Source organism: Accipiter gentilis, chromosome 6 (assembly GCF_929443795.1).
Source record: "Accipiter gentilis chromosome 6, bAccGen1.1, whole genome shotgun sequence".
In the NCBI taxonomy this organism is placed as follows: domain Eukaryota; kingdom Metazoa; phylum Chordata; class Aves; order Accipitriformes; family Accipitridae; genus Astur; species Astur gentilis.
Genome location: NC_064885.1, coordinates 16,493,557 through 16,521,225, shown reverse-complemented (window position 1 = coordinate 16,521,225; position 27,669 = coordinate 16,493,557). Strand labels below are relative to the sequence as shown.

Below are 27,669 nucleotides of genomic sequence, written 5' to 3'. Positions count from 1 at the left end.
CCATTATGGTCTGTATACTACCTCCCTGCATAGCTCAGACCATGGAATTACACCCATTCCTGTATTAAGCCAAGACCTTCTTTTACAACCCGCATTTGTTTATAGGTATAGTGGTATTGGTTTCAGTTAAGTAGAATTTGCGGGGGGCCAACCTTAGCAACTGTAGAGGCAGAGCCAAAGTTGTGAACATCATCGTTCCTCCTCAGGTCTCGCTGCAGTAGCTGCTTCCTTGTCCTGGCAGTCACAGGTACCTTGGTCATTGCAGCGAGGAGCTGGGCTGGTGAATGTGGAGCAGCAGGTGGCACTGGCCTTGCAGAAGGCATCTGGTGCCCCCCCTCCCCACAGAGCGAGGCTACTCCTTTGGCTGACTTCTCCCAGGGAAGAAAGTTGATAGAGCAAGCCTCAGTGACTGCTCAGTTTTATTAGCTGGTTCCTAACACATTGTGCATGGATTAAGCTTTGCTTTGCTTACTTCTCTCAACTCCCTGGAATTTTATCTCACAATTATTTTAATCACGTAATCATTATGCAGTATAGGTAATCCCAATGTTCCTTAGTCCTTCCAGTGGTTCTGGTTAGAAAGACTTGTTACATGCATGCTTTAATCCTGCATAAACCAAGGCTGCTGTTGAAAATATTGGTCCCACCTTTTCCCACACCTACAGCTGATGTTTTTTTTACACTTTTCTTGTGTGTTTTGTAGTCACACCAAGAAATAGATTTAACTGGAACCTGATATGTTGGTGGATTTTTTTTCAGCTGGATCAGCTCCCTGATTCAGCTCATTTCTGGCAGCAGCTCACACTTACTCTTGCTTAGAATGACTGTATAACCATTACCATATCTACCTTAATTAGGAGGAATTACATATATATTTTTACATATATACTTGAACTTAAAAACATCAGAGCAGCTGTAACTGGATCACACCAAAAGTTCAATATCTTGTCTCTGACAATGGCAATTAAGAAAGAGAGTAAGAAGGCAAAAATGTATTTTGGGAATTCTCCCTACCTGTCACTGTTTGCAGCTCAGGGTGAATATGGTGTCCGTCTTCTCAGTAGCGTCAATGGCTTTCTCTTCCCTGAGTTTGTCTCTTCTCCCTACTAGAAGTCCTTTTTGCTGGATAGTGTCTCTGAGTCTGCCTCAGCTATTTCTGGGAGTGAAGGTCTTTGAAGATTAACAATATACAGACATACAATATTAAGTATTATCCATGGTTTTTGTATTAAAGGCATGTTTTAGTTTAGTTGTCCTTTGTTGTATTTTAACAATGCTGTATTCACTGACTTGAAGGATGGGTAATAACTTTGGGTTTCCCCAAAGTGTCTCAAAAACTCCTTTGGAGTTTAAGCATGTATTCTCTAAAGTTTACAGGGTAAAATAACGGCAACTATTATTGACATTTAAACTAGTATTTAATTTTCATACTGCTAGATGGATTTCTTCTGCAGCCTAATCTTGCTTTCCCTTTGGTTGTATGCTACTGAACTAAAAGAAAAACAAAACCAAAACTAGGTACATGTTTTCACTCTTGTTATACCAGGAACAATTTAGCTGTCAGATGAACAATTAATTAATTAGAAGGGTATCCCTTAACACCAAATGAATTATTCTGCAGTCATCACACAAGACTTCTTTTCCCTTGTGATGTAGTAAGATGTAGGATGATATTCCTGTTAATGTGAACACATGTGCCAGTAGTGCAGTGTGTCAAAGCATTTGTACCTAAAAATACCCATTACACTTACCTCTGGAGAAGTCTCTTGCTCTCCAGAATGTCTTCATTTTTTTTAAGTGTCTGAGCTGATCTGTGAACCCTTTACAAATTGTGCTAGCAAAGGAACTTGAATTGTGTTTTTTAATAAATTGATGGGGGGGTCTCTTACTGGAATAATTGATTTTGTTTCTGCACTCCTCTAAGGATTTTTTAATTCTCATGTTCAACGTATATGAGTAGTATTGATGCTTTGTAGTATCTCAGAACCATTTGTGCCCATGATTGGCCCAGCTTAAACAGACACAGCCCCTTGGAAATTGTGAGAGATTAGCACCTACAAAAAATCTGTACCACAGTAGACAATCTACTTGGTAGGAGGCCGTTGGATGGTCCACCCATCGTTTCTGAGGACTCAGGCGAGGAAATGCAGCTCTGAGCAGTGCAGATCTGCTGTGGCAAGAGTGCTCGTCTTCAGTAGTTCCTATGATTTTAATCCATTTGAAAGAAGGCTTTTCAGAAAGTGCTTGCTAGGTGTTAGTAAAGTGTGAACTCCTTCGTAATTTAAAATGACCATCTTTTGAGGAAAAAGAATAAATGGCAGCTTCTCAATCTACAATTCTTACTTATCAACCTTATACTAGGTTTTTCAATGAGTGTATATTAGACTTACTGCCTGCAATTTGGAATGCAACCAGTCATCTTCAAGTCTAATGCACAGTCTTAAATTGCACATACTTTGACGTGTTAGGAACTACCTTCTCCTCAGTACCTGTGTAATTACTTCAGGCTTCACAAAATTTAACCTTAAAAGACTTTTATTCTTTTTAAAAAAACCTGCACAGATTCACTTAAAAATACCTTTCACACAGAGCATTATAGGCCTTTCACTTCTTGCCTTTCTTTCCCTGTGTTCCTATTTTCAGTGTACTCTAAGTTCTTCTCACTGTCTGTTAAAGCATATTTTCTAGCTTTTATCTTCTCTTTGGGCTGTTCTTTATACAGATAAATTAAAATCTTTAATTTCACTGTGCATTCCTCTTTTGTTTTAACAAGCTTCAAATTTCATTTAAGTAACTGGGTTTTTGGCAGAAGATATACTATAAACTTTGATTTTGTTTTTTTTTCCTACCTCTAATGTAAACATGCTGCACACCCATTCTAGAGTCATTTTTTTTTTCTGTCATATTCACTGCAAATGAAGCACGTCCAGGATCAGTTGTATGAAATGGCAAATTATTTAAATGTTCTTTATATTTGATTTGCCTTGGTTTACAGTTGACTACACTTGAACATGCACTTTGTATATAACGTCATTTGTTTTCACTTTGTGTTAGTAGCCCTGCTGCCAGATTGTTACTTAATTTAAATTGTGAAATAGCTTTTTTTGAAAAAAACTTTCGTTAATATTTAGTGGGACTGTGCTAATTTACACAAGCTGGCAAAGTATCATCTGCAGTTAGTCCCTTGGGTTCCTCCAGTACTTAATGCTCCTAAATGTAGTAATGTTCTTGCATTGAAGGAGTATGAAATGGATTCATAGCTGTAAAGCCTCCAGGAGGTAATAAGATAACTAGCTTCATTATTTCATTCATTGCATCAGACTTTCGCTTTTACTGGCAATCTGAGCTGCTGTTTCTCTTCAATACTATAAAATGTTCATATTTATCTTTTAGCGGACTTTGAGATGTGAAAGACAATATATCTGCAAGTCTCTGTGATGGATTTTAAGTTGTTTACTCAGACTATGGATCTATTCTGCTGCTTGCTTGACTTTATATAAGTTCCTTATTTCTATAGAGTTTCCTGTTTGGCATATTCTTCAAATTATGCTGCATGGTAGTTCTTAAAACAGATTCACTAGAGAGTTAATTTCTGTGAGATTCTCTTGAAAGCTGTTATGGGCTTTTGAAAATCTCTGTACTGACTATGTATTTGTGCTATACATCATCTGCCATTTGCAGAAGACCTTGATGTTTCACTCAGTTGTCGTAAGAATAGAAGTGTTTTCACATTTTAAAAAGAATGCTTAAGAGTCTCATTTTTGTAACGTGTACTTGTATGGACCTGTTACACCAACTGACACAGAGATGTGGTGCATCTATGTGTATATATATCTCTATATATGTACATATATATGTGTGTATGTCTATATGCATGAATAGCTGGGTTTTGACAGCAGGGAGTGAAAGAGGGTCATGTGGGTGTTACTGGAGTAATCTTGAGGTTTTATGTAACTGAGCTAGATAATTTTTTACTTTGCTTAAAATTTAGTTCGAATACTCCTTGCCTTACTCCAATCTGGTAAAGAAGATGAGAAGCTACAGAGTTTTTTGCGCAATTTCTCATTTGCTGTGCTTTATAACCTTGTTGTCAAGGGAGCCTTTTCCTTCTGCACGTGCATTGAATTTGGTGAATCCCAAAAGCATGGATTTCCTGCACCTGGGCAGAGTGCTGTAGCACATGTACTGTAGATCTTGTGCTTCCCAGGAATGTTGAATTTATCATGTTTTTCATGCACAGCATGCAAGTGCACATTTCCTATAGTAAATCCATGCGCTCTGCTGCATCTGAAGGTAAAAAAACTTCTGGAAGCAGATGGGTACCACCAGAATGACTCATGCAGTCTACTCCTACCATCTTTTGTAAGTGTTTTGCAGAAGTAGGCAACAAGACTCTTGTGGGGATGAATTCTTCTGGTGGATGGAGCCCACTTGTAGCTACCTCCTTTCCAAAGGTCTAACTGGTCCTTCCCTCCTCCTGTCACCACATGTGCCTTCACTGCAATATCAATTCTGTGTTTGGGATAGATGACAGAGAGGGGGCAGGGCAGGATATCTCTGGCAAGATGGTGACCATATGTGGGTTGTTGCCCTGAGTTTGCTCTTTGCTTATATCTGAGAAGCTCTTGAAAGTGGGGTGACTGCATGGAGGCTGCTAATAGGATAAAATCATTCTGGAGGGTTTTCTGTAACCTGTGCACTGTTGGTTAGAAATCTTTGTTTTTAATAGGAGTCTTTCCCTCTGTGCATGTTTATGCAAAATAATTCCTTTTCTGGCAATGATTGCTTGTTGCACCATTTGCTACACTATTGCCTGTTTGATTTGTTTCACTTGTATTTGACCTTTTTCCTGGTGTTTGGATTACTGCTGATTTTTCTTGGTTCAGTTGATACTTGTCTCTATTTTAGGTCTGATGTGTATAATTTATTTTTTTTTCATCCTAGTGTTTTCACTTTTTATAGCTCTTTTCTGTTACATTAAAAGTCAACAGTTTAAGTTCCAACTGTTGTAGCATATGTAGTCTGGCTTCATTATCTCCTGTTGCCTTAAACTGTAATCTCTAAAAAAAAAATTTACCAACAAGCATGCCAAATGTGCATGAGGAGTTGAATGATGCAGATCTGTGGGTGTTATTTTGATTTTGATACACTGAAAATACCCCTCTCATTTTTAGGGATTAGTGAATACAATTTGTGTGACTCTGTACTGATGTTGACAGGTCAGGTGCCTGTACATGACTTGTTACCCTAAGCTCCTCAGACAATCAGTGGAGATCTACTTAGTGTAATCATGAGCATTTTTAAGAAGAAGCCATCTCGTCTCACTGTGCTCTAGACAGATGAATTATGCTGACAAATCCACTGACAATATATTGACTATATATGTGTATGCATGCGTGCACACACATACACACTATGTTGAATATAAAGGGAGTGACTACTTTGTGTGACTACACAGGCAGTGCATGTGAAGTTAGGTAAAATGAATCCTACCCAAACATTCAAAATTTTAGTTAAAGCTTTGTCAATCCTCTGCTAGGTCCAGACGACACAGGAGGCAGTCTTTGTCTGCTATCCCTGCTCAGAACCTTCGCTCTGATTTTGCTGCTTTCTTTATCTACCGCTGCCACTAAAGACTCTGCATTGCCTCACGTCTGGTCCGTGAGTCTTGAGATCAGCTGCTTGTCTTTATTTTTTTGTGAATTGCATTATGATTCTGAGTTGAAAATACAACTACTATACTAGTTAGGACAGAGTGGGCCCTTAGTGCTCAAGGACATAGCATGTGCCTCACAATTCTTTTTGTATGAAGAGACAAAACGTATCAGAAGGGAGATGAGCTGCACTGATGCTATGGTTTTAAGGTAGTGCTGCAAAAATCAATTAAATAATAGTTGAAAAGAAGCAGAAACAAAATTGAAAGATATTCCTGCAGGTGTCTCCCCTCTACTCCCCCTTTTTTTTAGTCCAGATGGGTTCACTGGTAATATTTATAGTACAGTTTAGACACAGTTGCAGTGGTACAGCTGAAGGGGCAGTATGTTGTAGCAAGAAACAGGAGTAAGACTGAATGTGGAAAGGAGTCTCTCAGGCCAGCCTTGCTTGTACAGGGAATGTTTTATGTGAAACTAGACTGTGGGCAGTGCACAGATGCTGGTGAACTAGTTATTAAGACTCAGGAAAAGCATCTGAGATTTTTCAGGCTCAGGGAAGAATGTAGTAGACTTCAGAAACCGGTAAGAGATGTGTGACAAGAGTGAGAAAAGATAAAGACATGGAAGCATTTCTGTGCAGGACACATGGCACAGAGTAGGTTTATCCTACCTGAAAGGAGGTGACCAGACAGAAGCATGGAAAATACAAATAGGGGTTTGAAGTTTGTTTCCTCATCTTCCATAAGAGTTAGGTCACATCAAATAGATCTAGCAATTGGCAAGTTTAAAACAACACAATTATTCCTTTTTTGCAGTGAATAATTAACCCTTGAGAAACACTGCTGCAAGGTGATATAGGTATAAAACTTTCTGGTTTCGGCAGACACATTCATGAGAGAAGAAATATGCTAGGGTCTTAAGGGTCTGGGTGAGTAACTTGGAAGTATCAGTGTATTCTTGCCCTGTTCTTATGCTTTTCCCTAAATCTATAAGCCCTGTTGGGCAGGTGAACCTGTGGTCTGACCCAGCACAGCTGCTATTTTCTTCAGTGAGAAAAATAGCTGCTGGCAAGTGCATGTTGTTCTCATATCTACGGTAATACAGCTGTTCAAACAAATCTTTTAAGTTGGTAGTATACCAGCAGTCTGGTCATTAAGTTTTGTCAATATTTGGTTTAGTAAATAATTTTTACATTTGGCTACCTTTTGATTTTTATAGGCCTTGGAGAATTCTGCTGATTAGTTGAAATGATTGATACTTACAGGAACAGGTCTAAATTCATTATGAAATAACAGTGAAGCATTCTAGATAACTGGTTTTGTGCTGCTGCTTCATTTTTCCTCAACTTGTGTTAAGATTAATTGGAGGCCAAGACTTCCTTTTTCATTTCGTCTAAGTAACAGATGGACCTTTTCCTAAGATTGCTTCTCCTACTGGGCATGCATGAGTGTGTGTATTAGTAGACAAAACCTGTAAAAATTTAGTTTCCTGGCAAATTGAATGTTTAGAGATTCATGCTGATTGTTGAATAACATGGTAATACTGGTAAGTCTCATCCTGTCTTGGGTTAAGAACAAGTATAGGGATTTGTGTTAAACATGGAGAGTTTTGGCTCAATTCAGAGTTGTGTATGTCTCTAGTACATACACAACTGTTTTGCTGCTTCCCTTGTCTTATAGATTTGCTAAGGTCCCGCTGGTGATCGGGGGAGTTTGCACTTGGATAAGCTAGAAACTGCAGAGGGATTTTTCAAGATCCTATCCTTATATCTACTAGTTTAGCAAGAGGCCAAATTTTTTAGGAGGTTGAATTGTTTGGATTTTGTCTTTTCTGTTAATTCATTTTCATCACGGCTGCATGGGGATGTTGTTGTTGGTGTGTGTGTCTGTTCAGGATTTTTTTAATTAATTTTACAGAAATTCATTGTAAACCTGAACTCTCCAAGATAAAATAATCCATTTGCAAGGTGCGTTCTGATAGCATAATCAGGCTTCTCTTAATGAATGCTGCCACATGTATGGAACAGTAAAGATTTCTTTTTTTCCTCATAAAATAAGTAAAACGTAGTAATGAAGTAAGTAAAACATAGTATTTGGTTACATTAAATATACATAATTCCTTACTTTCAATGTTTATGTAACTGAGGAACTTGGAATGCTGTATTTTAGTGACATGAAAGGAAGCCATACTTGTCTTCCTTAAGCATGAAGCAGGCTGAAGAAGGACCTCACACAACCCTCTTGCTTTTCTAGAAGAGTTTTTAAACTTTTCCATAGTTCTTTTGTTTGCTTTGTCCTCATTGCTTCATTTCACCTACATCTGGAGTTTTAAAAGTTGTGGGTCTGTGCAGCTCTGATAGGTTTCTGTAGTCAGAACTGTAGGGTAAAGTATCTGTATGGGAAGCAGCTATAGGCTTTGCCACATTTCCTTTCAGCTCATGTATATCTGTCATTAACTGTTTCTGATGCTGATTGCACTTTCATTTGGATTGGCAATATTCATTTAGTGCCCTTTCTTATCAAGCTACTGAGGCACATTTTCTGTCCCTGGAGATTAATGTATGACCAATGACAAATGTTTTTGACACCTGTATGCTTTCTGTCCTCCTCCCTGATATTATTCATAATAATGACTGTGTGCTATGCCTGTGTATCAGGGATTATAAAAATATCACCTGGCTTCTTATAGTTCTGAGTGCAGTTTGAAACTGTGACTCAGCTTCATATACTGTGATTCAGGTGGCTTATTGACTCCAAAACACTGTAAGAACAACTTCTGTGTATTATTTTTATTTACCAAGTACTCCTCATTGCATTCTGTCTTCCTGAACTATGTACAGTGTTTCTGAATGACTGATACACTACTTTGGCCTTTATAAATTCTGAGATGTTCACTATGCAATATAAATCCAGTTTTTATCCCAAAGTGTTTCCTACTCATCAGTTTTCTGGGAATACATGTTGGTCATTCTGAATGGAATCACAGTGTTTGTTTTTTCAACACAATTTCAAAACTGGATAAATACTGTAAGTAGAGTTTTGAGGAATTACAGTAATTTCAATTTGAATTTGTGTTTATATGTTTATAATACCAGGAAACGATCCATAGAGTTCTGTTCTCCAACAATATTTGTTCTGTCTCCACCCTGAGAGAAGGTGTATAGATTTCTGAATTTGTACGCATGTATAATTATGCAAAATAAATGCTCAGTTATAAAATTATATTCTGAAAAGAATAAGTCATTTGCCTTTAATAAAATACTTTTTAAGAGTCTCTGATAAGTATTCTTTTTTTCTTGACAGTCTGTGGTGGACGACTGGATTGAATCATATAAACAAGACAGGGACATAGCACTTCTGGATTTAATCAACTTCTTTATCCAGTGTTCAGGATGTCGAGGTACAGAACGTTGGAAACAAGTTGTATAGAATAAATCTGACAGTCATACAAACGTGTATTAGTGCAAATGCTGGTAAAAATGTGGGAGGCACATGGATTGGTACTCCTCATATGTATGGTTTATATAGAAATATTGTCTACATTCAAGAATAATTTTATTTAAAGCTTGTTTGTCAAGGGCCTACGCTTTCTTTTTCTCACTTTCCTGTCATCATCCTAAAGTGTACAAATCCTCACAGAGGCACTCTGTTCGTCAGCAAAAGGACACAAAAGATCTGTTAATCAAGGTAGGCGTATCTTTACTTCCCCTTTCTGTTCCTTCCCCTTTTTATTACAAGAATTAGTAGGTGTAGCTATACCCTAACTTTGCTATTTTTTTCTTTCTTTCTAGGAAAATGATGGGTTTTTAATCTGAAGAGGAAGGGATCAGGCTTCAGTTGACTTTGATTAGCAAGAAAGATTTCTTCTGGATGAAGCACCAATCTTATTTCTTCCTCTGTAACACTTTGTCAAGTCAGCATCAAGTGGCCTGCCTTTTATATCCTCTTTAAGCAGTCTCCATTACCAGGCATGTGGCAGTCAGTCTTTCTAGCATTCTGTTGCCACACTGTACCTTCTAATGAATTTTTCATGTGTTGTCATCTTTTAGTTAACTCAGCCTTGAAAAGAGAATGATAGAGCTCTGCTCTCTCTGTAGCACCCAGAACCAAGCTTTACTGTTTCCTGATGCTTCCTATAATTTGCTTTGAGTAGAGTTGAAAATAACCCACAATTCAGAAATTCTTCATTTTGTAACTGATATGGGAATATAACTTTAGACATCAAATGATCTGGGTAGAAGTCCCTTTTCTTCCTTCTTAAGTGTAAGGTGAAGTCCCAAGTACAGCATCAGAGAAATGTGAGCTGTCAGCGGCTTCAGCAACCCTTTTTCATAGCTTAAGGAAATAAACTTATTTTGTGGATGACATGAAAGACTGAAGCTCTGGAAGCATTCTGTGAAAGGGCTGAAGCTCATTAGGGTTTAGATCACTGGCCTGTGTCAATGTCTGTACTGTTCACACAGATTCCCTAAAATATTTTTCAGATTTATTTGGCAGCTTATGTGAAAGTAGTTGTGTTCTGTTTGCCTTTTTTTAAACACTCTTCTAAAGGCGTATGTGAAAAAAAACCAACCACAAGCTTCTTTCTAAGAATTTGGGCTGCATTAAACCAAAGGGATCCTTGGCCATATGTTTTTATTCTTGTTGATGCAAGCTTTTGGTGGAGGCATGTCATAAATATCTTCATTCCCCTGCTGCTCTCTAATTTCTACTTCCTTTCGTTCTCCTTGTTAGAGAAAGTAGCAGTCTTATAATCTCAGAAGATTTGTATTTTTTAAACCTCTTGTTACTGACTGATGCAGGCTGAATGCCCACTGTCAACCATATGCTGCTGAAGCAATTGCTTCCCAGAAAAGCTTTCTGTTATTGGCTGTGAAGCAGCAGCGCTTCAAGTGGCTGATGTCATTTACTTTTTTTTTTTTTTTTAAAGGTGAGTTTCTATCCATTTTCAGTACTCTGCTTTGTACCCTCAGGGATATCTTGTGCTTTAGTAGCCTTCTGGTCCTGAACAGCAATGATAGGAGGAAGGAAGCACAAATGACTTATCCCCTGAGTTTATAGTATGTGTGGATTTATTTCTGTGTTGGAATTTTTGCAGTGAGTACAGTAACAGCTGTAAAACAGGGTTAAAATCCTGGCAGACAGTTCTGTTCTTTCCAATTTCCAGTAACATGCCTGTTTTCTAGAATCATTAATAACTTGAGTGGATTTTATTGGTAGTCCACTTAGGGTAAAATGCATACTAAATTGTCCTTAATGGAAATGGGTTATGGAAATCTGGGGATGTTCTGTATTTTGTGAGTAAGACCAAGTTTCTTATTCATGGGAAGATTATATGGTCTATTAGGACATTTTTATTTCCCTTTAAAGATTTTGTTGACATTCTTGTTTGTTTCCATTTCTGATAAATAACAGCTCCTCATGAATGTCAATGATTGCTTTATCTTCCTTAATATTCCTTAATTTTCTTCTTTTCAGTTTGCTCCACTAACACTGTCTCAGATTCTCTGGCCTTCTTTCCCAATGTTGGATCTAAATGCTTAGTGATAATATATCTAACTTTGTGATCATTAACATGGAAGGGAGGAGGACAACTAGCTTGGGAGGAGGTTCCTCAGGAAGCTTTGAAAGTGGTGCTAGGTTTATAAATCTACCATTTTAACAGTGCTTAGAATTATTTGATATCTAACTATTTGTAAAATACACTTAGCTTAACTTTTCTTTCAAAAGTTTTAAGCAGGTGAAGAGTGTGTACCTATTTTCTGACTTAAATTAGAAATAATTTAGGCACCAAACTGTTTTATTTAGCAACAGTATTGACCCTGACAAAAATATCTTTCTGTTTAGAGAAACATTGATTTTTATGTATTTATCCCATTCTCTTGGGCAGTGCATATGCTTGAATGAACCGCTTGGCATCCTCCAGCTTTGCTGAGAGATGTTCCTGAAATGAGAAGTGGTCTCTTGTAAATATGAATAAGCAGGCATTTTATGTAAATTATTAATATTAAAAAATTGTAAAATTAACAATTTTTTCAGGTGAACTTTAAAGATCTGTGCAACTTAAAATTGAATAAATATAAACCAAATATTTAAGCACGTCTGTCCTTTGTCAACTCTTCTGGGTATCTATTTAATCAGTTACTTTCTATAGAATGTGTTCTGGTTTATACGGTAATGTCCCTTAAAACATGAGAGATTTTGGTTTTAGCATGACTTCAGTAATCTTTCCGGGTTTTTAAAGGATCATTTGGTATAAATTAGAAGTTTGTCCTATTGAACTACCAAAAGCATCTCAATTCAACAACTAGATTTGCATGGGAGTTAAAAATCACTATTCATGCCATCTTTCCACTAATTTGCCTGTTCAATCTGTACATTTGTTGCCTCTGCTGATTTTGATTACAAAGAAGTGAAAATAGTTTCTTACAGAATTTTTCCTTTATCTTGCTGGTTTTTTCTTCAAGAATACCCACAAAAATCCCTGTCTTTCACAGTTTGCCTGTGTAGTCTTCTCCATGATGGTACATTGTATTTCTGTGACAGAAAAGTGGTTAACAAGGACTGATAAATTCACCTATTCACTTTTAGTTTCCTACTTTTACAAAATGCATTGCTTCTTCTAGAGGAAGGATCTTGTATCAGATAGTACCTTAGAAAGATGAAAATGTTAATTTTTAAATGCTTTTTCTTCCTGGAAGACCAGCAAATAAATGCTGTTTCCAGTCCTTGGAAAAAAAATAGGTTGGTTTGTTGGTAGTAGGTATTTATTTTCCACAGTATTCACAATCTGTAAAGCAGGTGGTGTTGTATTTACCTTCTTACTTCTCTGTCAGGAACTTAATTTAGGATCTTGCATTTTTAGGTAACAGGGAACTTTTTGAATTTAGGTTGTCATAATGATAAACCGATTTTTTAAATAACTTTCACTTGGCTGGGGGTAGTAGTGTATCCATACTACTGAGATTCACATTTCAAATGTTGTAGTTTGGCTTGTAGCATTGTGGATATGGGCATCCTCCTCCTCTCTTGCAGAAGAGTTGCAGATCAGTGTTCAGAGTTTTCTGGGGTTTTTTGAGAGCTCTTTTCCATTGCTTTCTTCTTTGTAGGAACATATTTTTGCTTTTTTTTTTTCCTTTTTTTTCTTTTCTTTTTTTGAACACTTAAAAGTACTAAAAAGTAAAGCACAGCATAGTATTCTGAGATCTTTGAGCTAGCTGCAAGCAAGCTGAAATGTCTAATCAGCAATATGCGTGCCCACGTCCCAGAAGGATTATAACTGTGTCAGTATGATGCTGCATCTGGGCTAATTAGCTCTGCCTCTCAGACTGAGTAATTAGCTCAGGTATCATGCTCTGCTGCTATGACAACCAGGCTGTTTCCATTTCTGGAGCTCCATGGATTTAGAGCTGACTTGGGTATGTGCATTGCTGCCTGCTTTTGCCTTCTGTTATTGATGTAAAACAAACAGAAAACCCCACAAGCACTCTGACCTTTCTGCATTTTAAAGGCGCAGAGCCATGCTTGTGGAATTAATTTTTATTTTTTTTTCCTAACCAGAAGCAATTAGTGCTTGAAACAGCCTCTTAAGCTGTGAAGGACAAACCACCCCATCAAGTCCGTGTAAGACAAAAAGCTTTCTTTTGCAGGGGAAAAAGGTCTCTCACATAGTTGAGAACTACTTGACTGCTTTCAAGTATATAGTGAAATTATTCCCATTCCTTTTCTCCCATCCCTCTCCTTCCCTCTCATTTATTTTCTGATAGGTAAGCCACAAGCCTGTAAATTATTAAGCAGATTTTCAGAAGTGGTTTGAGCACTGCTTCCCCTGCTAGCCTTACATCTCTCTGTCAGACAGCTCTGAGACACCAGTTACTGATGGAACAAAACTGGTGAAACTCCCTTACTGTTAAATTCTTAGCAGTGTTGTAGCCTTCTCTGGCTTACAAGGGGGGCTCTGTTTAAGTAGTTTTGTGATTTGCCACACTGATGTTGGTGTTAGGAGTAGCTGGTGAAGGAAGCAGGTGAATTTCTTTTATATGGTGTTTCTTGTATCTTATTATTCCCTTCAAAAATCTTCTCTTTAGGTTCTTGTGTGGAATCAAATGTTAATGAACAGATGTTCAAACTGCCACCTGTCAACTTTGATTACTGGTGTCTAGGGTTGGGTTTTTTCAGTTGTGAGTAAGCAGGAATCTGTGTATGAACTTTTTGCCCGATGCTTAAAGCAGGACATCTTTGTGGAATTTTTCCTTGTGAATCAGGCTCTTGAGGATCCACACTCTCTTCCAGCTTGAGCCTTGAATCTCTAGTTGTTCCTTACCTATTGTAGTAAGATCCTCTGAAAAATTCTGTGATTGAATGGTGCAAACTGAGTCAACAAGTGCAGGAGTTATGAATTAGCTTGTTTGAATGCAGGATGCATGCTCATTTTGATTTTTATTAATGTTCTATGCCCTTAATTAAGGGCAAGCTAATAGATTTCTGTTTTGCTGAAGGAGATGGAAGGCTAAAACCAGGAAAAAGCACTGTAAAGTGGTTATTGGATGGTCTGGCAACAGAAATGAGCAAGCAACTGCTTGCTTTGCTGTTGGACAGGATTTCAGAAAGCAAATTAGCCAGGAAACAGTGTTATTTACTCTTATTAATAATATTTTAATAGGGGATGTAACATTGTAAGTAGAGTAGTGGTTTAAAAAGAAATTAGTCTTTTGTCATTTATTTCTATGCAGTTTTGTTTTGTGATCGATGGAATAATATTGCTTTATACAGATGGATGTTATTGAGCATGGAAAGAAGACTGCTTGATAAATATAATTTCCTGCAAATGGTTGTTTCATATGAACTGCAGATTTTTCGTGAGGAATGTTGCTGACTTTGGCATGTGTTAAAAGGCTTTATTTTTTCAGTCATTCATTTATTAATAAGAAGTTGATATCATAAACATTAGTATTTTGAACAAATTAGAAAATAATGCTATTCATTGCATTGGGGCCTGTATTTTTATTAAGGATATAAAGTATGGTTTTGCACAGTTTCTTCAACAAAATCTCTTTATTATGCAAGTATGAGGGAGAAGTTGCAAAGTAAAGGACAAATACACATTAAAAAAAATTTATACTTACTCATACATGATTTAAGTCATAGTAGTATCAAGGATTTATGAAATATTTTGTATGCATAGTATACAGAAATAAATACACCTCCAATAACTATATGATGCAGTTAAAAACATGCTGTTAACCACATTCAAAAATGGGAAGGTAAGTCTGAAAGATGGAAATGACTTAATTTTAATTTTAATTTCATGTATGGTGTAGATAAACCAAATCTGAACTTTCTACTTCTTATTTCTGAGTCTTGAGGTAATTTTTACAGTGTGTTTATCTTGAAGTGAAAGCCTATAAAATTCAAACTGAAAATAAGATGCAATTATTAACTGGCTTGGGTGGAAGATAAATCAGATTACCAGATATGCATTATATGTTTCATCAGTTCGTTCTTTAAATGAAGATAGGTAAGGTTAAAAGGTTCATATCAAACACTCGACAATTAATATGGTTACATCGAAATCAATTTTTTGTGAAATACAAATGGTTGATATTTGTTGACATTCTTGAAGCTAAAGCTTTATTTTCATTGTATGTACTCTTTTTAAACCAAAAAGGTTTTCACTGTTTCTTCCTATTTGCTGCTGAATGGTATCTGTACTTTTCATCTCATGTGCTTGTTCTTCATTACTATTTTTTTTTCTATTCTTTAGCTCTTCGAAGTTTCTTTGGCTATGGGAAAAATAGGTACAAAGTTATTTTTTTGGTTCTTTTAAGCTTTGCATCTCCCTAAGCCTTCTGGAGATGGGAAGCCTTGGAAAAAAAAAAAATTCAGATCTGAAAGTGTAAAAAAGATTTGAAGTAGTACGTCACATTTTGTAGACACTTGTAAACTAATGGCATCTTTTTCCCAAAAGGTGCATCCTACTACTTTCAAAAACTAGTGGGAAAAAAAAATCAGGAACTTGCTGACCTTTCAGTACAGGAGACATGAATGAAGGGCATACTGATCTGTGGTTTCAAAATCTGAATGAAATATCTGCTGTGTTGAGGTCTGACTTCAGTCCAAGATTTCACCCTATGAATTGGTAACAGGAGTGACAGTAATTTAAACCAAACATATTTGTCTTTATTACTTACTACCTGAATATATTGAACTATTCATGTTTCATGTACAACAGAAGATCAAAAATAAACTGGCTTAAAATCAGCTATTAACTAATGTATTAATATGAGAATTAATATAAACTTTCAAATAATTAATTGACAGAACTTGCGATAGTAGAATATTTTAGAGCAAACTTATAATGTAAGGAAAGACAAATTACTTTTGAAATGATAGTCTAAGAGCAAGTTCTGCACTGCCAGTTCTGTATAATATGTTCAGATCTCAGCTGAAAATGAAAGCGCTCCTTGTAAGCATGGAACAAAGTCCACGTTCTACTCCTGTGTACTACTTAGTAAATTCATAGCTTGTAAAATTATTTTTGGCACTGCTTATTGGAGATAAATTGTGTAAGGCTTTCAAGTATTACTGCTTGTTTTCCACTATATTCATTTAATGACATACATATCGATCTGGAAAATGGTAATACTCCTGTGAATACAAAGTTACTATTTGAGAAGTATGCTTTAATGCTACAACTTTTTAAGAGACTAGCAATAAATACCTCTTGATGTTAATAATTCAGAATAGTTGCTGTCTACTAGACACAGATCTGTGTCATTTCCTCTTTATGCTTAGTTTGTTTTCTGTATAATACAAATTTGTTAAAGGAGAGACATCTCTGTGCTAAGCAAATAAGAAAAAACATTAGTTTGATTTTTTTTGACAGTATTGTTCTAAGACTTGTGAGCAAATTATGCCTGTACATGAGTTTGTCTCTACCTATGCGTTAGATGCATTGCTGGATTTTTCTTAGATGACATAGATCGTACTTTCTGTGAAGACAGGAACTAATTATGAAAAGCAATCATATACCGCTAGATCTTAGCACTTTTTTACTGGATTAGAAATAGGAAGGATCCTCAAGTCTCAAGTGTTTCCAAAGATGTGAATTCTGCTGAAGGTTGAGTCAGACTTTTTCCAGACCAAGGGTAGGAATTAAATTCCAAAAATGACATTTCTCTCAGCCTACACTGTAATCACAATTCTCTCCCTTTTGCATTAAGGAAGCCATCGATTTATTAAGCGCGATGCTAGTACACACTGCGGTAATTACTTTTGAAGAGGAAAAAAACAGGGATGATTAAAAAGTTCTACATCCTAATGAAAAAGCCTTATTCTCTGGCAGAAAGAAAGTGGTTAAAACAAATCCAATATTCTCTTAATGTGCAAGCATTCAACAGTAGCTGGATATAGAAGAAAAAAGCAGCTTGGGTTTCAAAGAAGATACATCTAAATTTGGAAATAGAAGAAGTGGGCTTTTAAACAGCTACAATCCTGCTCACATTCCACTACCACTTACTTCGTTCCCTATTTATATTAATCTGATCATAACGCCTCGGGCATCTGTAACCTAAACCATGACCAGCTGAGCTTTACAGTTTTTCACCGCCTTTTAACTGGAAGTTATGGCATTTTCTGGCACTGCTAGAGTGAAAGCTATTACAGGGAAGACGGGTGCAAATGGCCTTTATCTCCACATTGTCATCATTTTCCTTATTTGCATTGAGCAAGAAGCATGGTGGAATGTTTCTGGGTACCTAGAAGGGTGGTAAAGGGAGTCATACAAAACTATTATTGGACCTTGCAGGAACAGTGAGGAGCTCCCTTGCCAGCAGTCTCTGTACCCTTTTTTAAACAGGGAGCTGATAACCCCCAGCAAAGCTGAACCCAGTTCTTGGATAACTGTCACCTAGTGAGTAGTGGAGAGTTTCGCACTTCTTTCAGTTAGCACCATTAGCTTACATTTCAGCTTAGAACAACTGGTATTCTTACTCTCCACCTGTAGCATTGGATCCTGATTTTTCAGTTCACAACTGCCTCATTTTGTAAAGGGATGAACTCAGGAGTTATGAGGTTAAAACACCTTTGTCTGATTAGAAAGCCTTTTCTCTCAGCAGTAGTCTGTGGAGTTTAATAGGCACCATCTGTTGTAGAAGTAAGCTTCTACAAAGTCATAACATCATCTTTTGAAATACCTGTAATGTAGTTTGTCAGATTTACCACAATCTCTACTGTTGATTTGTTTATTTCATTGTTATTGAAATAAGTGTTCTGGATAACGTATAAGTTGTTGTGACTTAGGAAACTGTGATAATGGGAAAAGAGCCTAGAAATACTTTTAGCAACTTTTGGGAATGAAAACTTTTTGTAGCTAATCTTTAACTACATAGATACAGCCAATAATGTTGTTAGTTGAAATAACCTTTTTTTTTTTTTTAGACTCTAGAAATTATGAGATCCCGTTTTTCAAGGATTAAACCACTAAAACAAGTTTTACTTCAGATCTAATTTACGTTAAGAATACATTTCCTTTTGACCATGTTTATTCCCAGCACAGACTTCTGGATCAAGGTATATTTAGCCAGCTATATGAACTGAACCACGAAGTAATACAGGTAGCTCTGTGATAAGAGGTAGTGGTGAGAAATTTATAAGACATAAACAAAAAATGACAGTAATTTCAAGAGAATTGTTGGCATTATGAATTGATTGTTCTTGAAATTTAGTAAAACCAAATAGCAAGAAGTTCTTTAAAACTGTTGGAAATAAGATACCTACCTGAAAATTAATTATCTGCATGGATTATTAATGTATAGAAAGAGAAGTTAATGAATACTGGAAGTTTCAGAAAGACTAAATGATTTATTTTCTATCATTTCTTACTACAGATAATGATGGATAGGGATCTCAAGCAAAAGGATACTAAATACATAAATGATCACAGGAGATGTGGTGTATGAGAAGTGGAGGTCCATATTTGAACACAAGGCCATTAAGAGTTTGCACAGATTTATTTGAAATGCAGCAAATTCTCTCTCAAGCATTTTTAAGGGAAGTTGTGAATGTCTTTGTAACTTACATGCTGCAGCTCAATCAAATTACAGTTTTATTTTAGAGATTGAATTGGGCTTCTGTTTACACAACTATGCAGGGCTGTAAATGGGTTAACTGCAGAGCCCCTCTTACCAAAAGTTTCTCTGTCACCCAGATGCAGAACCAGATACAGAACCAGTCCTTCTACCCGCCAACCCCCCCAACAACAAAATAAGCTAATATACTGATGTCCTAAAAATTGTTTTGGAAGTATTATCACAAATCTCCAAAAAGGAGATCCTGAAATAAGCTAATGAATTGTGAATCGAAACCTGATCAGATCACACTCCTAGACTTGGAAACAATTTAGGAATACAATTGTTGAAGTACCGGCAAGAGTATGCAACCTTTATTAAAGACAGTTTTTCTTCCAGAGAGAACAGTTCTACAGAGGTTTAATTTGCCTCTGGGAGCAGAGGTGGGAGCAATACTTTAGAGTCCAGGAAGGTGGATAGGTGGATAACAGTAAAATTAATTAATTAAATAAGGTATCTACAAGAAAAATGGAACATACTGCATTCTCTCTAAAAGAAAGCCATATTGTTGCAGTGTACTGGCATCTCTTAAACATAAGAACAAAGTAATGTGGTAAAGCAGTTCTGCATAAAAGCTGTTGAGAAAATGTTATATGGCCAACTGTTCCAAGGAAGGACTAAATTTTCTTGGGAGACCACAGCTGATTAATAAGTACATCATGTGGTTTATATAGAGAAATGGAATATCATGCAAGTGACTTTATGTGATTGTATAATAAGGACATTTCAGAAGGGACCTAGCAGTGCTGCTAAGTAGCATTATATTTATTAAATTGAGAACTATAACAGGAGATTATATATATATTTGATGGAAATAAATACCTTTTTTCCCAAATAGTTTAGCAGAAAATAGTTTTGTGGATTAGGTGGTTGTAATGGAATTTCAATTTGCGGTGACATAAATGCATGGCAATTTTCTACTCAGTTGTTGTTGTTCAAACTATTTTTGCCCCCTGTTTTGATTTTCATCTTATATTCTTCAAGTCAGTTTAATTAATTAGCCATTCAAAGTGACTTTTTTTTTCATTGATGAAGATGAGGCAGATACATTTCAAGAAAAGAGCATCTTTTAAGATTAACAAAATATTGGTGTTACTCCTGTGTTCTCACCAGCTGCCTTTTGGACAGCTAGTTTTTTCCTTAAGGTGGAGGAGACTAAAAAATGCAAAATTTAACACACCAGGTGAGGTCAGGTATATTTCCATGGATCCCCATAAGAACATGAGTAATTTCTTATAGTTAGAGCTGGATTTATCGAGTCCTCTTTTTCTTTCCAAAGTTATGAACTGAAAGAAATAGAGAATCTTGGCAGCTAAAGCTGTGTCCCATTGAATTATACTGTACTAAGTGGCTGTGTGTATGACAGTGTATTTGTAAGGAGCTCCTTTGGTTCCAAGGATATTGCTTACACAACTTTCATTTTGTGAAGCTGAGTCCTCAAAGTATTCCCTTCAGACTTTTTTGATAACCGAAAGAGGCATTGAATGCCATGCCATCCTAACTGCAACTGTAAATCAGCCTCTCTGATTCTGTGACCTGTGTCAGTTTGGGATTCTGAAACTGTAGGTGAATGGAAATGACAACGGTTGGTGGGCCGGTCAAGTTGCTTAGTGACCTTTCTACTCTTAACCCCAAGTCTTGTAACAAGAATTTCCTGTCTTAAGGTTTTACTTACAGTTTAGAGCCAGCTGAAGATTCTCAGTTCTTGTGAAGCAAGCATCAGTGGGGAATATAGTGGAAATCATTAAAATTCTTTTAGAGCCTTTGAAGACAAGTTACTTCTGATCTGCAGTGAGGTGGTTATTCTAAAACTATGGCCTAACAAAACAAAAATCTTCACTGATTTTTGCAGTTCAAAGTAGAGAATCACATACACTAATGTATTTGCATTTAAAGAAAGAAGAAAAGTATAATTCAATTATTATGCCTGACTAGAAATCATATCATCCTAGTATGCACCATTGTTACAATATCAGCAAACCACATTCTTTTCAGGTTCAGAGGAAAGATATACGTTTGTTTTTATATCTTGCTTTATTATATGGCGAGTTGAGTAAGTGACCAGTGATAGAGTAGCTTTTTGCTCTGAATTGTGAGAAGATCGAGTTTATGGATTGGCAGCACTTTGATGTGTAATTTTCCAAGCAGCTGTTGAACTGTCTTTTTCAACCAATCACCACTGAATTTGCTTCCAGAAGATGTAATCCTTTCCATTAATATACAGAAGAAAATACATGCCAGCCAATTCCTGGTGCCACTTGTGGGTATTTCAGGAACAGATTGGAATTTTAAGTTGTGATTAACAAAGGAATCATAAGAGATTCAAATGATCTTGAATTCTTTATCTGAATTACAAAGGCTTAATCTTAATGATAATGATGCAGATAACCTGGCTAAGTTAGTTTGCTTTTTGTTCTCAAGTTCTGTTATTAATGTAATTTTTTTTTATTTTTTTTTCCCTGGAGACTCCAGTCTTCTGGGGCTAGCTTCAAGATAGCGAAGGCTTGTAGTTGATGGAGAAATTTGATTTACTGGTGTTGTACTGGTACAGCTTATTCTCCCTTATATCATATGATGTCTCACTATTGAATATTTTTTTTGACAATTTATAACTAAATCCATGGCTTAGAGTTTAATTTATGATGTGTACATTTGGAATTACTTATACTGATGTCAAACAGAGACTTTTGGTTTTTTTTTTTTTGTGGTGGGAGAGTACACTTGAGCTATAATGATATTTAAACACTCTGTATGTCCCGTCTGTCTGGTCCGCTTGTAGCTGCTTACAGAAGAACGTTGCAAACGTCAAAGGTGCCTGCCCAGGCCCATTATAAGCACTTGCAAACCATTTTTGTCTAATAGCAGTGAAGGATGTTCTCACTCTCAGATTTGTTTGATACCTGATTTTCAACATTTTTTATTTTTTTTTCTGGTTTCCATGGTAGCCTGTAACGGTAGGTTTATACTTCAGTTATGTGCTGTGTGGAAAAATCACTTTATTTAGCTCTCTGGTAGTTCACGGGCTACTTCCTTGGGATTTTTTTTGAGACATAACAAATTGTTCCATATACATCTTCTCTGTTCCACATGGAATTTTGTAGAGACTTCTCATGACCTGTTTTTTGCCACTCTTTCATTTCATTCCAGTTATTTCTTTGTATTAAAAATGCATCAATGAAGATCTAAGAGTGAAACTACATTCATATGGTATTTATGACTTAATCATAGGTCCCATGGTTCTTACCTGCTAACTCAGCTCTGACAACTAACTTCTACCCTAAGTTTCTGAGATATCTGCATTCAAATGAGGCCTTGATGTAAACAGTTTGCTGGTAAGGGGCAGTGGCTGGGTTCAGCAGTTCACAAGGTGTTATCAGAGTAGAGTCATAACTGTTGGATATAAGCAGTTTGGTCTTGAGAAAGACATGGTGGCCTATAACAATTCTCAGTTAGTTTAACTCGGTGTATTACTTTATTGCTCTGGTTGTCTGATACTTTGGCCAGTGATTACTTTGTACTGCTACTTTGCATATTATGTATGTAATGACATAATTATTTCTTTTATCTGCTTAATTGGCATATAAAATTAAAGTTGGGTTTAGTTTTGACAGTGGTTTTGTGCATGAATGACAGCTTAGTGCACTTAACTCAGTGATTACAGAGGTGTTGAATACATTTTAGGGAGAAAAAGTAATCACAGGTTGGGGAAGGTAGGAAGAATTTTAACATACTCAAAGTAAGTTAATTGATTTCAACTGTGTACTAGAGTAATATTAGTATAGCACACTATAATGCATATTAGTATAGTACAATGTTTTGATTATAAAGTATATTTATTGTAGCATACAGTATTAGTAGTTGAGCTTACTTGCATTGGCTTTGCTCCAATTATGGTAGGTTATAAAATCAAGAGCAATACTATGGACCAGGTTTAGTACTGAGCTGTGAAGATGTAAGACAAGTTAGAGATAAACTGCAGGGCTTAGATTTAGATTTAACATGCACAGATGAACATCCCCTAGCTTGCTTTCAGGGAAATACACACAGAAGTGATCTAAGTGGCTAATGTTTCCTGGTGCTCTGAAGGAAGACTAGGCAACAAGCTGCTCTTGGGAAAGGCGAGCATCTGCACTCCTCACCCCCTGGTAGTGTTCCTCTCTGCCTGTGTTGAGCAAAGCTTGCAGTTCATTCTGATTAGAAACAGTGAGGGACATTGCACTATTTTGACAAATGCATTTAACCTGTCGGTATTTTGAGACTTCAATCTCATGGAAACAATGTGAGGTGGTAGGCATTTTGAAAATGGGCAATCCTCAGTGCATTTCTTTTTAGTTCTTATCAGCCTGTAATAACAGCAAAAAAGTACTAAATATCCTAGAAAAAAATTAATTACATGCATGAGATCTCATTAATAGGGAAATTTCAAAGAGAAGGGGAAACTGAAACTTCTGTAACAGTTGAGTGAAGGATGAAGAGGTAAATTTGTGCCTTTAAATGCAGGAAAGTATAAGGCAAAAGGAAGAAATTACGAATTCTGAAAATTACACGAAAGGAATGTGTTCTGTGGGGGCACATCTACATAGATGAGCTTAGGAAGCAGAAGAGAGAGGCAGACAGGTGTACATCCCAGTGGTTTAGCTTTATTTCAACAGCCAAAATAGCAGTATACTCATTTTCTCTGATGAGTATGTTGTGGGGCTGCTTTAAGGTGCTGCAGAATGATAGAGCCAGATTATACTGCTGAACAGGGCATAAATTAAAAATGTAACACAATTTTTCAATATTCTCATCAAGCAGTTGATCCATAGTATAACAGTCTTTGGTGTTTTTATCGTGGACTTCAAGGAAAATTTCATGTGCGAAGGACAACAAAGTAACTACTAGACAGTCTATGTTGACATGGAGTTATGGCTGAGAATGCAGGTATGCCAAAAAAATGGGTACTGTACAGAAGATTCAGCATTATGGTTAAACTTAAAAATGTCAGCATATTATAGTAAAGACATCCTGATACTAAGACTTCCAGACTTAAACTGATAGGGGGGGAGAGAGAGCACTGAGAAACCTTAAAAGGAAAGATTGCCTAAAGTGCTGAAAGCTGGGGGAAAAAAAATAAGGAAGAACCCCCCCAACATTCTGAGCAATTTGTTACAAAATATTGAGAAAACTAAATGTTTCTAAAAAAAACCCCAAAAAACCCAACAACAAAACATTAGCTGAAGGTTATGTTAAAATATTTTATTTTACCCAAGTATTGCTTTGTATTTTTCCACTTTAAGGATTTTTCCACCAAGCTGTAAGACATAACCAGAGGAGTAAGGTGGCTGCCTTATTCTTTGGATGCATAAGTGGTGTTTTGCATTTGGAGATCTACAAAGAATATTATTAGTGGCATGAGAATACTTGATGTATTTACGGGGCCATTTTTAATTTTAGCAAAACACACCATTTCAACTAATTCTGATGTTAAAATTTGTAAGGTAGAGGATCCAAAATAATCAGAGAGGAGATTGTAAATAAGGGTTTAAGCCATTTTCCAGATTAACCCTGCCTTACTTGCAATGTTCCTCTGTGTTTTTCTTCTTTCCTTTTTCCTTGGTGGTACTTGATTAATTTTTCCCCTTGAGGTCACTATCTTTGTGTTAACGTACTCAAACTCTTCATTCCCTCTTGTATTTCATCTGCTATTTATTACTATTTGTCTTTCAGCACTCTTCTTAGTACTTGCTGCTTTATCATTTACATAAAGTTTTGTCTTTCTGGTGTATCTTACATAGGTATATCTTTTTTTACATTTTGTTCTCAAATACTTCTTCGTGAATCCTAGACATCCACTGTTGAGAAACAAGTTCTATGTTGAGCTTTTTCAGTTTTCTGCTCCTTTTTCCACATTCCCACTTATATTTGTCTTGTCAACACTTCTTGTGATCTGTGTGTGTTCCAGCAGTTTGTTTTCTCAGTTCTGAGGTGACAGTTCCCTCTTGTATTATATTTTTTACAAGCATATCCAGACTTCTAGCCAGATTTTTGGCTCTAGTACATGCTCTCTTGTTCTCTTACCCATGCCAAAACATGCTGAGCAACTATTCATTGTGTTGTGTTAATTTCACTTTTAATATGATGCTTCCTCTTATTCTTCCATAGTAGCCAAGTTCCAATTAAAAAAAAAAAAGTTTTCCTCAAGGGCTTTTTTTCTATAAGTTTTAATCTAGTTTTTCTTTGTAAACCCCTTGCAAATAAAGTAAAGATCTTGTCTCTGCTCTGTAAATGGCTAATCCAGGCACAGAGTCATTGATACAAAAAGCTTTTGAGACAGCAGGTACAGTATCTGTGCCACTCCCTGTGGGGAGGTGTTTTCAGATAACATGTTACATGTTTTACACCATAGCTGTTATTGATTTCCTATTCCTTCTCTTCAAATTGCTTAATGACTAGGCTTGGAGTACCTAGAAGATTTCTTAAAGAAAAGTTTATGGACTGGAAACTTGGAGTTCTTAATTTTGTATAATATCTATATATTTGCAATAAGGAAAAAGCAGGACTCTAGCCTAAGCCCTTTTCTTTACCCTCTCCAGTAAGGAAGGGCTAATTCAAGCTTTTCCCCTTTTTCTTAAGTTTAGGGTTTTTTACATACCCGAAGGACAGTGTTACAGTCAGTGTACATGCAGTTACAATTGTTTGTGCACTGCATTTCTGTAAACTCATCCATGAGACTGCAAGGTAGATGCCTGGGAAATGGAGAATATGCCATTATGGACCATCTTTGAAATAGTTTAAATTATCCAGACTCTTACAGGAACTCAGAAGTGAAAGAAAATAGCAGTCTGCAGCATCCTAATCAATTCCTCTTGTAAGACCATCCTCTTTCTTCCTTCACTTCCTTACTTGGTTCATTGACTGTAGCAAGAGCTGCACACATCAGAGATACAATAACTTCACCTACACAGCCCCTATTTGATTCCAAAATGGTTCTATTTTCTGTGGCTAATGAAGCTAGACAGAATAATAGATAACCATGTAAGTTGGTGACTCATCAAAGTTGACACACAGAGACTAAATCAGGAGTGCACAGAGCACTTGTTTGGCACTTCTTAATTTCTGCTTTAGTTTCTAAGCACAAAGATGATGTATTTTTTTGCATTTGATTTTTCAAAATCTTTTTATTTCCTTAGACAAAGAAAAACCTCCATACATGTGTTTGGATAGTCAAAAAAGTACAAAGGGTATTGGAGTGAGCTAACAGATAAGAGCAAACAAATTTTTTTCCTAGCAAAGCAGGAAAAATGTGAAAGAAGAACTTCACTCATCTTGCATGCTTTTAAATGAGGAGAGAAAGATAAAGGCATTGCTTTTGAGCCAGCTCAGCTAATTTTTGCGTTGTCTTTTCACAGATCGTGGTCAGTAAGTGCTTTAGTCTTTAATATACTCTAAATTATTTAAAGTGACTTCATGAGAAGCAGAACTAATGAAGAGTGATTTCTAGTGTATCTGTGTTGATCAACTTTACTGAATTATACAAAAGCTGTTGAACGTATTCATGAAGTGTCAGATACTCTTTATGAGAGATGTTCTGAATGCCATGTAACTCTAAAAAAGATTTGGAAGAAGCTTGTAACTTTTTGGAAATTCAATAAGCTATATAGACGGATGCTGCTGGGCAAGAGGTTGGTGTGTTCCAGTTGAAGCTTTTGAAGAAGCAGCAGCCTCAGTGAGAGGCTGAGAGAGATTAACAGAGACTGAGGTCATGGTTCATACTGTGCCTGAATGACCTTTTTGGCTTCTATTCAACTACCTGCTTTTGTAAAATTTATTGGGGCATTTTATATTCAAGATCAGTCAGATTCAGTTTAAACAAATAGTTCAGAATTTATTAAGCAGCATGCTTACAGACAGAAATGCACACAAGTCTCATTTCCTTCTTTCAGATTAATAAAGCATAGAAACTTTTCAGGTAGATGGTGACTTTCATTTAATGAGGGAAATTAAATGTTTTAGATATAAGTTGTTTCTGTGTCTCCAGTCTCATTTTATGAAGCATGCTAGCTTTCATAAAATCAGCTGTTAAAGCTTTCTGCTGCAGCTCTGCTTGCAGTGCTTACAAAGTGTCTATTTTACTGTTGTTTTTTAACATGTCTGATTTTTTTCCATCAAATAAATGATACGGGAAGATACCAGTCAGTGTTGCCTGGTGGCTCTCAGAGTGATGACTGAGGAATTCTGAAAAGTAAGGATTGGCTCTGGGAAACGTGGAGAGATTTTGGTGTGTTTGGTGGTGCCATTGCTAATAATATTTGACACTGTATAGATGCTGCAAATGCAGACACTCCTTTTATGTCTCATCCTTTCCTTCCACATATTGGAGCAGCAAACAGTTTAAGTAAAATTGTAGAGGACCTTTACCAAGTGTATTTCTTCAGAGCTGTATTTGAAAAGATCTAATGCAGTTACCGGTGTCTTCCTTGAAGTAAATAAAGCAAGATCAGTTGTCTCGAGGGGCAAGAGGCAGGTGAATGAGAAGCAGAGCATGGTGGTCCTTCAGCAGCTGCAGGGGACTTACATTTTTTATTTTTTTTTATTTTTTTTTTAGCCTGCCGAGTTCTGTCAGATCTTTGGCAACACCCAGGTGTGACACAGCCCACAGAAAGGCCTGGCCTATTGCTTTGAGGGAAGAAAAGTGCTGTAAAGAATTCTGTTTCTCTCTTTTTGTTGTTGTTGCTTTGTTTTCTTTCTTATGAGATACTACTTTTTGTGGAGTCTAGAGCTTCTCGCATCAGTTGAAGATCTTTAGATAATTACTTATCTTTTTGTAATTTTTTTTTAGGACTTCTTTTTCATCTTCCTTTCTTTACTACTTCTGAGAAACACTGAGAAATAGGGCTAGAAATAAGA

The 27,669-nt window shown here is 36.4% G+C and overlaps 1 protein-coding gene across 11 annotated transcripts in view; it reads left to right on the top strand.

The window, feature by feature from the left end:
• Positions 1-27,669, top strand: part of STAG1 (stromal antigen 1) — a 203,965-nt gene that overhangs the window by 66,911 nt on the left and 109,385 nt on the right. For 10 of the 11 annotated variants that reach the window (XM_049803267.1, XM_049803268.1, XM_049803266.1 and 7 more), the window contains one exon: positions 8,957-9,053. In XM_049803267.1, the coding sequence (XP_049659224.1) occupies positions 8,957-9,053 (97 nt within the window). Of the gene's footprint in view, positions 1-8,956; positions 9,054-9,472; positions 9,622-27,669 lie in introns of those variants that run through there. The other variant, XM_049803272.1, reaches the window with a different exon arrangement.